This window comes from Squalius cephalus (genome assembly GCF_949319135.1).
Source record: "Squalius cephalus genome assembly, chromosome: 1".
Taxonomy (NCBI): Eukaryota; Metazoa; Chordata; class Actinopteri; order Cypriniformes; family Leuciscidae; genus Squalius; species Squalius cephalus.
The window spans coordinates 66,185,191-66,198,119 of record NC_137122.1 but is presented as its reverse complement, the minus strand read 5'-3'; the positions used below and the strand labels follow the sequence as shown (position 1 = coordinate 66,198,119).

Below are 12,929 nucleotides of genomic sequence, written 5' to 3'. Positions count from 1 at the left end.
GAGGCCCAAACACGTGAGACAGCGATCGTGACCATCAGCCGGAGGCAGATATTGACCGCACCCAGAAACACACGGGTGAAACGTCATCCTTAAAAGGACGCGATCTTCACTCGTGTTGCTCTTTCAGAGAAAATACTCTTTTAGTGTGCCGAAGCACGCAGGGATCAAACGCGGCAACACAGCGGGGAAACTGCAAGCCCGCTGTGTGCACTCAACCGAATACCAGCTGTGACAACAGCTCTTTGAAAAAAGCAGCTCGCCTGAAGTGACAGATGGGATCCGGGAGATCGCGAAGATCACTGCCGCGCCGTAACACCAACACAAAGAGACTTCTTGAAACAGCAGACTCGTTGAGCTTCATGGAAACACAATCCAAAACGCTCATACACTCAGAGGACACAACCGGTCGGCTCCGAAGCAGAAAGCGTTTGTGTATGCGCTTGCTTCCGCTTTATACCCGCGCTGGTAGGCGGGCCGCGGAATGCAAATCCTGCATGCCAATGTTTATTGGCTCGTTTTATTTCACTCGAAGACAGTTGGTCTCCCTAGCGTGATCCCAATTCGTTGGAAACTCCTCCGACGAGACGTAGGAGTTCCCGAACGAAAGGGAACTATTATTGTTAATTATCAAGGTATACTCCTGAATGTCAGCACACATATACTGACCCATAATGTCTATTTGACCTGTAGCTCGTATCACAACTAAACTGTGTTGACGGTTATCATCATCATGACAGAACCTGCAGCATCTGATCTGATCTTGATCATTTTGATGCAACAAATTGTACAGCTTATTATATAACTAAAATAATATATTAGTTATGAATATTTAGCCTGCATATAGCTAATTTAGTTAACCCTCTGAGGTCGGCAAACGCGCCGGCACGTTTTGCCGGATTTTCTCCACATTGTAGCACTATAAACTTAAATTACTCCGTCATTTATGGTCATACAGAAAAAAGAAATATAAAAAAAGAATAAGTGTGTACTTTTAAATGATCGGATTCAAAACGAAAACAAATATTCTCTGTTTAAGTAATTTGTATAAAACCAACAAGATGTACAGCTTCTCAAACGCTTGCTCATTACAGTTAATTTGGCCACGCCCACTCGCGCAAAAGATATTCACATGCAAATTTCCACATGGAACGCGAACTCGCTCATTACCTCAACAACAAAACACTTCACTTCACTTTTCGTCGAGTTTGAAAGACGTGCCTGAGCTTACATTGGATTTAGGCTACCTCAGAAGAAGAAGAACGCGATTTGAAGACAAGAAAGATGTAAGGTAAGAAATTCTTACATATTAGTTTGTTATTGTTGCATAAATGTCACGTTGCAGTTGAACTGTTGCTAGATATATGGGGAATATTATAATATTTAGACCCGTGTTTACTGTTACTGTGTTTGTGGATATCTGCTCAAACGTAGATATGTATATGGTAACCATAATGTTTTATATTTGAGCGCGATCGCGTTTGAATGTATCATATTTTGGATCGCGATCGCGTTTGAATGAATCATATTTTGCAGCGCGATCGCGTTTGAATGTATCATATTTTGGATGAAAGCAAAACGCACCAAATGGCTTCATGTTTTTATTATTATCTCATTTCATATCATCATAACGGATGGAAACATTTAAAGTAACATGATAATCAATATATTTTTCTCTAGCTTAGTTGTTACTGAAATCTTTTGGAAGATTTATACTGCTATAGGTTATTTATTGTTATTATTATTTTATCCGGCACTGCGCATATACCTTATGCCTACATGGCACAACAAACATGGTGTTCATTATATTATATATTGTTGGAAACATTTGTGTGTGTGTGTGTGTGTATTCTGTGAATTTTAAAAAGGAATTTTAAAAAGCAATTTTAACCAGAAAAATCTAATATTTATTTCCAAAATCGTGCAGGCCTTTCTCTTGATATCAGTATGTTCACTTTTTTTTTTTCAGGTCCCAGATGCCACTGAGGACTTCAACATTCACATGAGTCTCTGTACGTGAACATGGTAAAGTGAAAATCTTGGAAATGAAAGGTATGTACAATGTTTTTAGGAATGGCACAAAGGTCTCTGTCTTTGAAGTGCTTTTTTGGCATTTGTTGTGTATCTTTGGATTATGTTGTGTTGTAAATAAATCCAAACAATTTAAAAGCCATTCTTTTTTAAATCTCCTCATTTACAGTATTGTGCAAGGTTGCTCAGAATGACAGGGCCTGATAGCTCCTAATAGGGCCATTAGGGGAGGTTCTTTGTCTTTCTCAGGTGTGAAAAGCTTACATATTAATGAGCTCCTGCATAGAGCTTTTTCACACAAAACACGTCGTAAAATTTTTAAATCAATATATTGTCTTATCTGAATGAGCAGTCAGGGTGATTTTCACATAGTTTTGCAGCAAATATTCTAGGCTACATCATACAATTTTCAAAAGTCTTGTGAAGAAATAATCAGTATGGGTTTCATGGCCTTATTTCAGTGAGAATTTTTTTTTGTATTTTCACAAACCACGCATAAATGTCATTATCTCAAAACTACAAACTTTTACATACATGCTGCTGATATATTATTGTAGCAGAGTTTGTGCTGAATACAGTGTAATTAGACTTTAGCCATGAAAATGTCACAAGTAACAGAAATAACCAGAAATGTCAGAGCATGTCAGAACACCTCCAGGGCCCAGAAAACAGCTCAGATCTCAGAGGGTTAATTATTTGATCCCGTCTCACCTCAGTGTCTTCAGTTGACAGTCTGGATCCTGCAGTAAATCATTGAGCGGCTTCACTCCTGATTGTCCAGGATCATTTCCTGTGAGATCCAGCTCTATCAGGTGTGAAGGGTTTGATCTCAGAGCTGAAGCCAGAGCTTTATAACCTTCTTCTGTCACACTGCAGTTAGAGAGTCTAGAACAAAGAGGAAAACATTCAGCTGATTAATCAGTTAAACCTGAACAATATAAATCCTTAAACTGAATTTAATTTTATTCTTCGTACAAATGTATTGAAAGTCAATTGCAAAAACTGACAATTGAATATGGAGGCAAACAAAAGGCTTAGTGAACTTTAATATGTTAGACATCAACATCCCTTTCAAGATTGCAATTAACTAAAACTGTACAACTCTGAAAGTCTATGGTCTGAAAATGGTCGGAAAATTAGAAAATTAAAGTTTGGGAATGGCCCAATAAAGTCCAGACTTCATGTCCATTAAAATGCTGTGGAAGGACTTGAAACACAGCTCATGTTGGAAAGCCTACAAATGTCACTGAGTTGAAGCAGCTTTGCAAGGATGAGTGAGACCAGGGGCGCAACTACCCAGTGTCAGAGGGGTATGAAGCAACAAATTTGGAGAACAATTTAACAATTCTTTGAGTGGTGGAGTTGAAACGGGTTACATGCTTATTTCACAGATAAGAATAAAATTTTAATTTGAATCAATGGTTATTTAAAGTTTTACTTGGCTTTTTCAGCCACACTTCAGAGAACTTTAGAGCGCTAATGTCTGTTAACATGAACATTTGAAAGCCTCCAAGCACAAACATCACACTTTAAATTAGGGCTGCACGATATTGGGAAAAAATTACATTGCGATATTTTTTTCCCAACAATATATATTGCGATATTGCGAGCCATTAATCCAGGCTATAAGACTGCTTTAAAACTTTCACAGAGACCTCAAACAGAAAGCACAAAGCCTTTCTTTAAAGCGAATTTCGTTTTGTATTAATTGTATCTTAATTTGAATCAGTGTTTCATTATCCAATTTCCTAGATTTAATAAATAAAAAGTAAATATAGCAGACAATAGATAATCACGACACGGAGGCGCCAGCGCCTGAACTGGAGCTTAAGCTATCATCCATGAACCGAAACTCAGCATATAAGGTAGCCTACTCGCCCCACACACCTTAAAAAAAAAAATAGGAAAACATCTGTCACAGAAATCTCTACTTTTAAACAGAACCATTCAAAACGACATAAAACTATGTAATCCATATGAAATGTGCATTTCTCTCTGGCGCGTTCACTACTGCGAAGATCGTCAATATCGTCAACTTCATCTTTGCAGCCGACACAGAAAACACTTGTTTATTAATAAACAATTAAAATGTCTCATTGCAATATTTTACATACTCATAATAATTACTTTTGCTGGTTCTTTGTGACAGCTTTTAGGTGCCGTTTACATGAGCGCGTCACTGCATCAGCACCGAAAACATAGAGAGAGAGAGAGAGGGAGAGAGAGACTTTTTAACCCCCTTTTTATTTATAACAATTAGGGTTTTAAAACAACTTACAAAACAAATACATTTCCAAAATAATTTAACAAAAACACCAACATTTTACCAATTAAAAACTAAACTTCCGTTCTCACTCACTGTCACCAGTGCCTCTCTCACACCCCATCTCCATTCAAACAAAGCAACATTATCAGTGTATTTGTAATATGTAAATATAATATAATAAATAATATAAAGTAATATAATAAAGATTTTTCTTTGCCACATCATGAAAAAACAAATCCCCATATCCCTTCAACAATGTATTCTGGTTTATAGTACCCCCAAGTGTAAGACCATCTACCAGGGCTGAGTTTATAAAGGACATTAATGCAGGGGAAAAGGATCCCTAATACACTTGATTATCCTATCCACAGTTCTCAGAGATTTAATTTTAACTTGTGCAGCAAGTGATAACACAGTTCGCCACTGACATTGTGTCAAATCAATTAAATCCATAACTTTACTGACCCCAGCATTTAAAAACTGTGGAACAAAACAAGACAAATTAGATGGTAGTTTCATAAGGGGATTAAAAAACAAAGGTTCTGAAACCCCATAGTGCACATCTTCTGTTCTTGTAAAGTTTAAATATTTCCATGATTTAATTACTGACATGTAAAAGTTAGGAAAAAAAAAACATGCCTTTTCCTCAAAGGGCTTTTCCATTAAAAACAACTGTTTATCAAGGCCTATCCCACCGAAATCTGTTAATTATAGACAACCCAAATGAAACCCATCGTAAAGGATCAGAACAATACATAATCCTCTGTAATGTTTGTAATCTCATTCCTAATATTTTTGACTCTATATGTATTAGTCCTTGACCTCCCTCAGCCACAGGAAGGTAAAGTATACCAGGAATAAGCCAATGATAACCGTTCCAAAAAAAATCCACAAAAGCTTTTTGGATGATAGTAAGCAATTCCTTAGGAGGATTTAAAACAGTTACTCTATGCCATAGCATTGAGGCAGCCAGCTTATTGATAATCGAGCACCTCCCTCTGAAGGAGAGCTGTGAGAGAAGCCATCGCCATTTCTGTAATCTGCCGATCACCCGATTTGCTAATCCCTCCCAGTTCTTTTCAGTGTATTGAGCTGTCCCAAAAAACACACCAAGTACTTTAAATCCATCTTGAACCCATTTACACTGTTGTGGTAATCGAGGAGGTCCTGTATCCAGCCAGTCTCCCAACAACAAGGATGCACATTTATCCCAGTTAATACGAGCAGATGTAGCTTTCTGATACTTGTTCAAACAGTAAATAAGTTTAGTAACATCATCAGTGCTCTTAATTATTACTGTCACATCATCTGCGTAAGCTGTTAGTTTCGCCAGGACTATTTCTGGAAAACCTGGGACGCCAATACCACACAGCTGTTTAGTCAGCATAACTAACAAAGGTTCAATAGAAATAGAGTACAGAAGACCAGACAGAGGACATCCTTGTCTTATTCCCCTAGTCACAGAGAAAGGCCTAGTTAAAGACCCATTAATTCGTATCATACTGTAAATGTCACTGTACAGTAGCTTGACAAGGGAAATAAATTGTGTACCAAAACCAAAAGCTTCAAGGGTCTTAAACAAATAATGATGGTCCACCCTGTCGAAAGCTTTTTCCTGATCCAAGGATAAAAATCCAATGTCCAATTTGTGCCTTTGTGCAACTGTAATAATGTCTCTTACGAGAAACAGATTATCAAAAATTGTACGTTTAAGGACACAAAATGACTGATCTTCATGGATTACATTTGTCATATATTTTTTAAGTCTATTAGTCAATGTTTTAGATAAAATCTTAAAATCAACACAGATCAGTGACACAGGTCACCAGTTTTTAAGGAACCCAAGATCCCCTTTTTTGGAATCAACATTATGATTGCCATACGACAACTCGTTGGAAGATTCCCTCGGTTAAAACTTTCCAGAAAGACTGCATACAAGTCCTCTCCAATCACATTCCAGCAGGCACGATAAAACTCTGCTGAAAGACCGTCCAGACCAGGCGACTTCCCAGGGCTCAGCTCCTGGACGGCAAGAGAAAGTTCAGCAAAGGATATGGGGTTCTCAAGAATAAGTTGATCTTCCTCTGATAACTGTGGTAGATCACATAAAATTTGTTCTGCTGCGGATCGGTCACATTGTTCAGTACAGTAGAGGTCCTCATAAAAGGATAGTGCATGAGTACGGATTTCCTGCTGGTCAGTTGTCACACCACCCTGTGGTAAATTCAGTTTATGGAAATACTTATGTTCTCTTGGTTTTTTTTCAAGACCAAAGAAGAATGCAGAGGGAGCGTCCATTTCATTTAGTTGAGAATATCTAGTCCTTAAGAGGGCTGCCCTTCCTTGCTCCTCCAACAAAGCCTTTAGAAGGAATGTATTCCTCTCAATGGAATCAACAGAGTCACCATGGTTACTTTGTCTCAGAATGTCTTCTTCAAGTGATCTCATTTTTTCTTTGAGAGTTCTGGTGTTATGGGCAGTATATTGTTGGCAAAACAACTTGATATGCACTTTGCCTATGTCCCACCATTGACTCAATAAAGGAAAACTACATCTCTCCTCTCTCCAAGATTGCCAAAAAAGGCCAAAAGAGTGAATAAAAGAGTGATCCTGCAATAATCTGTTGTTGAAGTGCCAGTGTGATTTTTGAGTTTTAGAAGACAGGACAGAAACAGCTACGGAGATATAATGGTGGTCAGATAAAAAAGATGGTGCTATTGTAAAACCTACCACTATTAGTCTTAGCAACATAAAATCGGTCAAGTCTTGCTCCAGACAAGGAATTGGAATTAGCTTTTAAAAAATAAACAATGAAAATGCAAAATAAAAATAAAATTTATTAAGTTTGAAAACCCATCGCACATTTCAAGGTATAGTTTATTTAACAGGCGTTTTTCTTTGCCTCTCTCTCGCACTGGATCTTTTTTTATTAAGTTTCTTTTGTCTCCCACTGCGCGCGCCGGGTCTTTCTCGAAAAAACACTTCAGGGTAAAAACACACCATACAGCTGATAATACTGTATATGCCACTGCGTGTCATCCACACAAATCACGAAAGAAAAAACTGTAACAAACAGCCTTTGTTGCTTCAAAGATACAGCATGCCTTGCTGAATTTACCTTAGGCTACAATAAAACGAGGTTGATCACGAATTAAAGAGCTCTGTATCTGCTAAATTGAAATTGTGTGTGGAAAACCTTTAAATACAATCAATAAAACTACTATATTTATAAATTAATAAGATATAGGGCCTACATATAGACTTTGGGAGATTTTGAGATTTATCCTTAAAAGAATTTAGCCTTTGCCTGCTCATCAGGCTGGCTATCCGACACTCTCCATATGAAAGACGGAACATTAACACCTCTTGTCCTGCACCCCCACGATAAAGCAACTGCCTTCTCCTAACCCCCCACAGGCTATCTGAGTTTGCAAAACAAAACAAAGAGTTTGCCACTCGTCGTGGTGTGCCAAAACACTTAATTATAAACTTCAACATTTCATTCAAAACAATCTCAAAACGCTCTGTGACATTTTGAAAAGCCGTGCATGCATTACGGCCATTGGAACCATGAACGCAACAGAATACTGGCTCTGATTTTATTGTTTGTCGTTTAAACGTGCCTGTTGCATATCTTTATTTTATATATTTTTTATGGTCTATTGAATTAGCATTAATATATAGGCCTATATTTTTTTTTTTAACAGAACTGCTTTTGAAATTACGATTGGAATTATTAGAAGTAAAGTCATTGTATAATAGCCTATTTGTTCCTTGGTGTAAAATGGAAATGCATGGTAATTTTATTTTATAAATTGGCTATAAGCAAAAAAACTATGGTGTAACAGAGTTTTAGAACTAGACAAATCTCTCTGCATCAATAATAGGCTATAAAATGCATTAATAGGCTAATATAAATATTTCAGTAGTCCAAGTTGGTTCGGGATTTGAACCCATGTCATCTTAATGATCGTAACGTAAGTTCTACCACTCGGCCATGACTTTACTCGTTGCGAAATCCCCAAACGTTCCAATGTATATTCGCTCACATGAGCGAGAAGCGCTCTTCATTCAAATGAACGCGCCGCCGTGTTTGTTGAACACTAATTCAACATGCCAGAATAAAACCTGGCTTTAGAACAATGCATAGCGCCACTCGTCGTGGTGTGCCAAAATACTTAATTATAAACTTCAACATTGCATTCAAAACAACCTCAAAACGCTTTGTGACATTTTGAAAAGCCGTGCATGCATTACTGCCACTGGAACCATGAACGCAACAGAATACTGGTTCTGATTTTATTGTTTGTCATTTAAACGTGCCTGTTGCATATCTTTATTTTATATATTTTATGTGGTCTATTGAATTAGCATATATATATATATATTAGTGGTGGGCCGTTATCGGCGTTAACGTGCTGCGTTAACGTGAGACAATTATCGGACGATAAAAAAAATATCGCCGTTAATCTATTCTCAAAGTTGGGTTGGGAGCTGGGTCTATGCAAGCTATGATGACTTTCACCTTGATATTTTAGCGTGGATTCGGTTCGGTGTTTGGTACGCATTTTCAAACCGAACGGTTCGTTGGACCATTTTTCCTGCCGACCAAAATTTATTTCAAATGTAGGCGGGTCATGTAAGAGACAATTGTCCGACATCAAATGGAAAACGTAATGTAAGCGGAACGAAACTGAGCTACTCGTTATTGTGTGGTTGACGGACCGTTGTTTATCAGTTTGGACCAAAGCAGCGCGAGCCGATCGTTATCATATGACACTGTTACTACACAGCACTAAGAGATCCAGTAAATAAATCATTTGAATTCGCCACTGAAGTAATAACATCGCTGCGAGATCTAGTGAGAAACACTCACATTTCTCTGTTATTAACGGATCAAACAGCGCGTGGAAGCCAGGAAGAAACATTGTGCCATGAATGAACTATCCAGTGTCCACAGATCAGCATTATTCACCATGGATTTACTGTAGTAACACTAACTGCAACTATGGAAGTTTGGCAGGAATAGTAGGCTAATGCTTGAGATCGCACCAGATCACAAAATATTCAGTTTGCACAAATACAATGTTAAAGTGTTTTAGTTTAAACTGTTGAAGTGATTTTAAGCAGTTTGATTCTTGTATGTGAATGTGACTGACCTCAATCTCTCCAGTTTACAGTGTGAATCCTTCAGTACGGCACATAAGTGCTTCACTCCAGAGTCTCCTAGTTCATTCCAGCTCAGGTCCAGCTCTCTCAGGTGTGACGGGTTTGATTTCAGAGCTGAAGTCAGGATGAGACTCTGTTCCTCTGTAATACTGCATCCACTCAGACTGAAGACAGAAAGAGAAAATGACTCAGATCTATGATGATCAACTAACGTGTTCATCTTCATCCAGCAGACTTTTGCTGACAAATAAACAGGGATATCAAGGTAAAGGTAACATGGAGAAAGACTACACATTGTTCATTTAAATATACTACCAACATTGTAACAATACAAAGGTTGAAATTGTTGATGTATTCATGTTTACACATTCATTTCATTTTTAAAGGGTCATGAAACCCCAAAACGCATTTTTTGATGACGTGATACGTGACACATCTCAGAGATGGTACAAGACGGGCATTTGTGGTTAAAAAGTATATATATATATATATGTGTGTGTGTGTGTGTGTGTGTGTATGTATATATATATTTTTTTTTAACTTTATTTTTTATACATTTTAACAAGTTACAACAACAAACTAAACATTCCTTGACAACCACGGTTGCCCAAAGAAAAATAAAAATAAAATACATAAAGCACTATACAATAGTAGAATGAAAGAAAAGAAAGAAAGAAAAAAAAAAAACAATATATATATATATATATTTTTTTAAAAGGGAATAATTAAAAGTTTCACACAATCAGTTCAATTCCCCCTCAATGCCTCAATATATATACTAATAGGTGTCCACCTTTGTATGAAAGTGTCCATTTTCAGTTGGAGTTGGGCAGTCATATGTTCCATTCTATATATAGATATAAGTTTTTCTCTCCACTGACTCATTTTGGGTGGGTGTGGTTTCATCCAATTAATTGTAATGGTTTTTCGTGCACATAATAGGAGGACATGCAGAATATATCTCTGGTCTTGAATACAAAAATCTTGGGGTATTCCTTCAAGCAAAAAATACAGGGGAGTAAAAGGCAGATCTACATGCATCATTTTCATAATCTCATCCTTAACCCCTTGCCAAAATGTAAATAATTTTGGACATTCCCAAAATATGTGTGTGTGGTCTCCTACCTTCCCACACTCCCTCCAACATTTATCTGCTTCTGGATTATCCACACATTTTGATATCACCTGTGGTGTTCTAAAAAAACTGATTTTTGTTTTCCAGTCAAACTCTTTCCAGTTATGACTGTTGATGCCCTTATGACATCCTGTGCATATGTTTACCCACGTCTCATCCTCTATATGATCATTCATTTCAAACTCCCACTTTGTCTTTATATGGAACGTATTATCTGTTGAATCAAGCAGTAGTCTGCTGTATATGCGCGACATGTGCTTCTTATGTAATGGGTGTTGTTTGATTATAGTAATGAAATACTGTTCAACATTAGTCGGGGCTTTCTTAATTATTTCCCGTTCCTTATGATTTGTAATATAGTTTCTTATTTGTAGGCATCTGAAAAAATCATTTGATGATAACATAAACTTTTCTTTAAGATCAGAGAAAGAGCGCAATGTACTTCCGTCAAAAAGCTGATCAATCATGGTAAGACCCTTCTCAGTCCATCTTTTAAAAATAGCATCCCACCTAGAGGGTAAAAACTCAGGGTTATCTGCTATGGACATAGCCCTTGATATGGTTGCCACTCCTTTCAGTTTATTCTGAACTGTTGTCCACACTCTCAGAGTTTGCTTAACCCATATATTTGTTATTTTCATCTTTTTCTGGGATTGAGGTGTCATAAAGGCTAGTATTGATAAAGGGGCATTTGGTACAGAGCTCTGTTCTATGCTAACCCATCCTGTTTCAACATCGTTGTTAATCCATGCCACTATCGATGCTAGCTGGGCAGCCCAATAATAATATCTTAAATTAGGGAGACGTAGCCCTCCTCTGTCCTTTCCTAAAGTCAATGTTTTTAATTTTATTCTGGGTCGTTTATTCTGCCATATGAACTTTGATATGAGTTTTTCTAGCATATTAAATGTAGTTGCAGGAATCCATACTGGGAGGGATTGAAATAAAAAGAGCAATCTAGGCAGAATATTCATTCTTATTGTCTCAATCCTACCAAACAGTGAAAGTGGCAACACTTCCCACTTTAATAAATCCTTTTTAATGGTATTAATTAGTTTATTATAATTTGCCTGATACAACTGTGGAAGTCTAGGTGTAACGGTAACTCCTAAATATTTGAATCCCTGTTTAGACCATCTAAAATATGTTCTATTGTTTAGTTCTACGGGCCAGACTCCAGTGATCATAAGTGCTTCTGATTTGGTTGAATTGATTTTGTATCCAGAAATGGATTCATATACTTCAAGGCAATCAAGGAGAGCTGGTATTGATGCAACTGGGTTTTCAACAAATAATAGAATGTCATCTGCTTATAAGGCAATCTTGTGACCGTTTCCCTCATAATCAGTTATTCCTTGTATATACTGATTACATCTTATGCTCTCGGCCAAGGGTTCAATGCTAAGTGCAAACAAAACCAGGGACATAGCATCTCCCTGTCTTGTTCCCCTCCCAAGATCAAAAAAGTCTGAACAGTGGGCGTTCACCCTAACTCTTGATTTAGGATTATGATAAAATGTTTGTATCCATGCAACAAATCTGTCATGAAAGCCCATATGTGTCAGTGTTTGTTTTAAATATGTCCAATCCAGTCTATCGAACGCCTTCTCCGCGTCTAAACTAAGTAACATGGAAGGGACCTGTCTCTTTCCTGCAATCATCTGTATGTTCAGAGCTCTCCTAACATTGTCGGCACCATGACGTCCACTAACAAATCCTGTCTGGTCTGGTTTCACTAATTTTCTGATATGTTTTTGAATCCTCTCTGCTAAAATTGAGGTTAAAATTTTTAAATCCTGGCAAAGGAGGTTTATGGACCTATAGGCTGAACACTGAGTGGGATCTTTCCCGGCTTTATGGATAACTGTAATTACTGCCTCAGCCCATGACTTTGGAGGATCTCCCTTCTCTAATGCGTAATTAAACATTCAACACAAAATTGGGGTTAATTCATTTATGAAAGCTTTATAAAATTCTCCCGGGAAGCCATCTACTCCTGGCGATTTGTTATTTTTGAGTTTACCAATACTTTTCTGAATTTCTTCCTCTGTTATGGGATTAACCATTGTTTCAGACTCCTCTTTCGTCAATCTATTTAATTTAACAGAATCCAAAAAGTTTTTAATTTTTCTTTCCTTGTTTGGCTGTTTATCCCCTTCGTATAGTTTTTTATAGTAGTCTTTAAATGCATCTGCAATTTCTTTAGGTTGTGATGTTATAATACCCGTATTTGGATGTCTAATTTTCGGAACAGCTCTACTAGATTGGGCTTTGCGTAGTTGGAAAGCAAGCAGCCGACTTGCTCTATTACCAAATTCATAATATTTTCTG

At 37.3% G+C, this 12,929-nt stretch overlaps 1 protein-coding gene across 1 annotated transcript in view; it reads right to left on the bottom strand.

Annotated features, from left to right (window-relative positions):
* Nucleotides 1-12,929, bottom strand: part of LOC307159631 (uncharacterized protein) — a 732,752-nt gene that overhangs the window by 665,549 nt on the left and 54,274 nt on the right. Inside the window, exons 10-11 of the mRNA XM_079873101.1 lie at nucleotides 9,454-9,627; nucleotides 2,740-2,913 (exon numbers count right to left, since the gene is read on the bottom strand). Coding sequence (XP_079729227.1) covers nucleotides 2,740-2,913; nucleotides 9,454-9,627 — 348 coding nt within the window. The remainder of the gene's footprint in view (nucleotides 1-2,739; nucleotides 2,914-9,453; nucleotides 9,628-12,929) is intronic.